The sequence below is a fragment of the Diospyros lotus genome, chromosome 8 (assembly GCF_014633365.1).
Source record: "Diospyros lotus cultivar Yz01 chromosome 8, ASM1463336v1, whole genome shotgun sequence".
Taxonomy (NCBI): Eukaryota; Viridiplantae; Streptophyta; class Magnoliopsida; order Ericales; family Ebenaceae; genus Diospyros; species Diospyros lotus.
The window spans coordinates 27,768,491-27,773,766 of NC_068345.1; the positions used below are offsets into that span (position 1 = coordinate 27,768,491).

The window sequence follows — 5,276 nt, forward strand, 5'->3', positions numbered from 1 at the left end:
ACTAGTGTCTTGAAAGCCTAGAACTAGAATCATTAAACCCACCCGATTCATTTAACTTCTTTACTAATGATTCATATTTATAGATGTTATAATACATTCTGATAATATTGTTTAATAAAAATTCTATATAATTTTATGTGAATTGGAGTTGGAGCAGTAAAGTAAAGTAATACAAGAGGTTACGAAATACGAGGTACAACTATTTTTTATTTGTTTGGATCTCAAGAATTTCATTTTGTTCAAACTGTTCATATTCTCTCTCTCTCTCTCTCTCTCTCTCTCTCTCTATATATATATATATATTTGTATTTGTTTTCACCACAACAAATTAAAGCCAATATATATAAAAATTAAAGCCCATCAAATTAATCCAACAAATTAAAAAGCCCATCACTTCTGACTTCACCAATAAAAATTCCCAGTTTTCCCCCCTCAACTCTGAATATACATATGCTTTGTTTATCTGTCTGTCTACTCTTCTTCTTCTTCTTCTTCTTCTGCTAAAATTCGAAGAAAAACAAACAGTTAGGAGCTGAGACCCCCCTATACAAATACAACTCTTTTTTCCTGGTTTTCCAGTTTCTTTCTTTCTTTCTTTTTTTCTTTCCATTTCCATTGCCAGTACAATCTAATCTGCAGTCAACTTGTGAGTAGTTGAATAGCCTGTGTTAGAACTCTAGAGGGAAGCAACTCTTCTTCCCCTTGGATAAATCTCATAATCCTGACGGCTCCAATTTTGATCCGCCTGCACTAACAAACATAACGATCCGCGTTTTTGAGTTTAAAGTAAGAACCGGTAAACAAGTTTGCGGCCACCGAATCTCAACCGAGCTTCTTGCAGTCACCATTTGGTCCCAGATTGCTGATCGCAGGATTGGAATCAAATCCCATTTGGAGAAAGCTTTGGAGCTCATTGTCCCCCCATGCATTCTGCACGTGTAAGAAACGTAACGTGTCATGCGTCGATGCATTTGGTGACGATTAGAATACAACAATTAAGAAGGGTACTTTCTGCTTTCGATTCTTATGTACTCACCGGATGGATGGGATGGAATGGCAGGATTCCCTGCAAGGCTGACTGTGGAATACCTGGTGGGTAAGGGTGAGAAGTGCTTATTCCTGGAACAAATCCAGGAACGACTGCACTGCTGCCACGTGAGATCGGAACCTGCCCATAATTAAGGAAAATTAATTAAGGTGAAGTTTGGATCGGCAAAAGGTAGGTTTTGATTGATTTCTGCAACTCCAACTCACCTCTTTGGATAGGATTCTGTCTATATCAATGTCAAGTTCTGGATTGACAGTGGCGAGTTTCATCGACAGAAACTGCAGCAAAAATTTATGCAACTTCATTGAGCCTTGAACTATGTAAAAGCGCGCAGTTAATCGATCAATTGTAGTTAGTTGAAGAACGATTCACAAATTCTTGTTCCATCGTCCAGCCAACAATCCAGTTGAAGAATCATTCACAAATTCATGTTCCCTCATCTAGTATAATCTAAGAAAGTCGTGAAGAGGGATCGATCATTCGTATATCAAGAAAATTTTCACTAAAAGACACAGTCAATTGGCAATGAAATGAGAGGCAGGGAAAAGAATAGACAATATGAGGAGTGTGTTATACGACCAGAGTAATATAAGCAGAAGATGCTTGTATAGTCGTCATTCCTCATAATCAACAGGAGCCGAGGAAGGTTCCCATGTGTGGAGGGAGGGCAGGGCATCTAATTCTAACTCTAGACAATAGTCAGATCGACCAAGCAAGATGCATGTGTGCATGTATTATCTATTACTCTTTTGCATACAATCTCAATTATATAAAATAAGACAAGATCACCAAAGCCCCTTCAAAAAGAGAGAAATTGAGAGCCTTTTATTAAAGTTGTAGAATAGAATACCTCGACCTGTTGTTGCAACGATTGCACATAGTTGATAATCTCATCAAGCATTACAGCCTTCCCTGTAATCTGGATTTGTCAATAACCCCAAATTAACCGCACTTGTAGCCAAAATTCAAATTAAGCACACAACCATCAGAAGCTCTGGCAACATTTGATTATGGTTTTAAAGTCTACTGTTTACTTTCCAAAACTAGAGAAACTCAAAAGGACAGTAGGTTTGGCGAATTTCTTCCAAGAAAAATGATACTTGTTAAAGTAGTCTTAAGTCAATTTTATAAAACAACAAAATATCAATCATGTCTATGTTGTGGCCTCATCTAATTCCAAATCAACCAAGTTTTTCTTCCATCCACTTAATTTAGCCTTGAAGAAGATGACACAAAGAAACCATAGCCAAACAAGGCTAGAACCTCTTAATTTACCTTATTGCATCCTGGGACAAGTTCTTGAAGCAATCTCATTCGCTCACTAATCCTCTCTCTCCTGACCTGCAACGATTTAGCTGATCTTAACATGACACACAAAACGAAGAATAAACACATGATATAACTGCTGATGACAAGAAGGTACCCTTTCTGCAAGGCTGTGACTATTGGTTGCCTGGCCTCTTCTGGCCCTCACATGAATGTAATTTTCTTTGGACGTTTCCCCACTATTGGAATTGTCCTTCGCTTGTTTACCTGTTTGCTTACCGCGCAAATTCACACTCGCATTTTGTTTAGTTTTCTGTTTCTTCTCCTCCTGTTCTTTCGGGTATTCCAAGCCATCGCCTGAGATGTCCGTTTGCTGCTCTCCATCCACATTCTAAATAACAAGAAAATTCATCAACCGGGATAGTAGAAACACACATGATCAGAGGGCATTATCACCATTTGCATTTGAAGTACAAGCATATAAAGTATAAGGTTATTACCTTACTGGGATTGAAGGGAGAATTGGACTCGGGCATTCTAGATTTCCTTTTCCCACAAGGTGAGCTTCCCATTGCTTCCTCTTCTGAGATCTGAGAAGGTGCACCATTTGTTGAAGCTTTCTCAGTGCCATCCTCCTTGTTTGGGGTATAATTTGGAGGACAGCCAGCACTAGCAATCCGGCCACCGCCCTCCGGCAGGCCAAAGCAACCGACCATCTCCGAGAAGCTTCCGCTTCCGAAGCTCGGAAGTCTTGGGACCATCTCAACAAGACCAGAATCGGATGGGAAGTGAACAAGGTGGGAGGTGCTATGAATCCCCTGATTTTCCATTACCACAGAATAAGGTGAATTGCCAAATTCACTATGAGGAACCACTGGAGAAGCTCCAAAATTCTCACTCTGGCTCAGTGAAACAAGGGGATCCCAACTGGAACAGAAAAAAGGATTCGAACTCATTGCGATTCCTGCAGCCTTATCAGGGATGAGATTCATGTTCATCCCCGTTGATGGGCAATTCAGAATGGTGTCACCACTTCTATGCTGAAATCCCATTTCGTTAGCTGTATCCTCAGAACCCATGTTCTGAAGACAAAAACAAGGCCTCAAAAACCTTCAAAACAAACCGCAATGGCTGCCCAAACCAGGGCTAGATATGGTCGCAGCAAAGAATGAATTATATACAGAAAGGGAAAGTGAGTTTGACCAAAATTAGCTGGTTATATCTTGCAGGGCTCAACCAGGAACAAACAACCATGGCAGCTTTATAGAAGGCAGGGGTTAAAGCAAAAGAAAACCTCCCATTGCAGCATCCACAGTACACACAAAAGAAAAGGGGAAATCAATGTAGCAGGCATAAAATCCACGTAGCACCAGCTACTTGTTACTTCTTTCGAAAACCCTAGGCTCAAGTCTACTCTCTAATGCAGGGGGCAAACCAAAAAAAAAAAAAAAAAAGTAATTCCCAGAGACAAGAAAGTATGAACTTTCAGAGCATAAAGTAGGCAAAGAAGAAAACAAATGGCAATAGCTAAGCAACAGCTCACCGGACAAGCAAAAAGAAAGCAGATTCCCTTTTCTTCCCTCTTTTGCAATGACTTCTACATCCTCCCCACAATTAAACACTAATTTCAATCCAATCCAAGCTTGAGTTGAGTTGAATCTCTTCAAGTGAGACCTAAATGAAGATATCAATATTAAAGGGAATAGAGGCTGAATAAAAGAATTCTTGATATGGAAATACACGGAATGAATTTGAAGATATGATAAACGAGAAAGCCAGAAAAGAGTTGTTGGTGCAGAACTTTTGGGAGGTTATCAGATGGGTACCCAAAAAGGGGCAGAAGAAAGCATCGAATGAATTCGACTCGAATTACAGATAAATTGAAATGGACAGAGTCCGGAGACAGCGTTCCTGAATTTGGGTGTTCGATGGAACCCTGGAAGGCACCAAATGGTTGCTTAAATTCTACAGGACAAAGAAACCAAATTCACCAACAGGGAACTTGCAGAAACAACAACCGAGTACCGAATTCCTACTCTTTATAGATCAAAGACTCACTTTAGCTCTAGGAGGCTAGAGAGAGAGAGCATATAAAGTGACTGTAAGTGAGAGAGAGAGAGAGAGAGAGAGAGATTGGTGACATGTATGATTTTAAAAGACAAGACTAACCACTGCCAACTGCTCTCTGCTAAATTATTTCACAACTAAAGCCCTCTTTCTTCCAAACAAACAAAACTAAGAAGAAAAATCTGAAACACCATCCATCTATAAAAATATATATTTTTTATCAAAATTAATTTTTAAAAAGTTGGTTTTTTAAACGATCAAAAGCTCATGTTTATTTAATCTAGCAACTCTAAAGTTAAATTAAAAGATTAAAATTTATGTAATTAACTCATCCATAAAAGTCTTGACATGTTACTATTCTTGTTGATGTTCAAATAAATTTTTTTTAGATTACTTTAATTATCATAATAACTATGCTTGTTGCAGCAAAAGAAGTTATGGAAAACATAAAAATTATAACCAAACTTTACACTTTGTACAGTATACTACTCTCTCTCTCTCTCTCTCTCTCTCTCTCTGTGCTTGTGTGTGTGTGTATATATATATTCATTATAGAAAGACTGAAGTAATGGTTCTTCTCTTGTAGCCCAAGCTTGCTTTGCTTGACATCTCTTCTGTTTTCTTCTTTTATATATATATTATATATATATATATATTATATATTATGTTTTTTAACTGACACATTTGCCAACTATTCTAACAGACCTCTCTTTGCTGTTACACACTCATTTTTTCTCAGTGCCAACTAACCCAACAATTCTTTTGAGAAATGCCCATTATGCATCTCACCTCCATCAACCCCCATGGGGACCCATCCACCCCCCCAATTATTTCCCAAAACCTCTACTTAAAGCAATCACTCTAATAATGTGTACTACCCCAAATTTTATTTATA

The 5,276-nt window shown here is 38.4% G+C and overlaps 1 protein-coding gene across 2 annotated transcripts; it reads right to left on the minus strand.

The window, feature by feature from the left end:
- Window positions 1-340: 340 nt before the first annotated feature.
- On the minus strand, window positions 341-4,486 carry LOC127808479 (transcription factor bHLH74). Of its 2 annotated transcripts, XM_052347042.1 has the most exons (9): window positions 4,116-4,486; window positions 3,858-3,988; window positions 2,815-3,396; window positions 2,472-2,705; window positions 2,324-2,389; window positions 1,899-1,967; window positions 1,255-1,326; window positions 1,037-1,168; window positions 341-930 (listed from the first exon to the last, which is right to left on the minus strand). In XM_052347042.1, exons 3-9 carry the CDS (start codon window positions 3,391-3,393, stop codon window positions 823-825), a joined length of 1,260 nt encoding a protein of 419 aa, XP_052203002.1. In that variant the 5' UTR covers window positions 3,394-3,396; window positions 3,858-3,988; window positions 4,116-4,486; the 3' UTR covers window positions 341-822. The 2 variants fall into 2 exon arrangements, with proteins under 2 accessions (XP_052203002.1, XP_052203001.1); XM_052347041.1 differs by having other exon boundaries at window positions 2,815-3,988; window positions 4,141-4,485.
- Window positions 4,487-5,276: the final 790 nt, after the last annotated feature.

Coding starts and splice junctions, on each gene's coding strand:
- LOC127808479 (XM_052347042.1), bottom strand. CDS start 3,393: ATGGGTTCTGAGGATACAGCTAACGAAATGGGATTTCAGCATAGAAGT. Junction 2,706..2,814: donor CTCCCTTCAATCCCAGTAAG/GTAATAACCTTA, acceptor CTTGTTATTTAG/AATGTGGATGGAGAGCAGCA. Junction 1,327..1,898: donor CGTTGCAACAACAGGTCGAG/GTATTCTATTCT, acceptor TTTTTGCTGCAG/TTTCTGTCGATGAAACTCGC.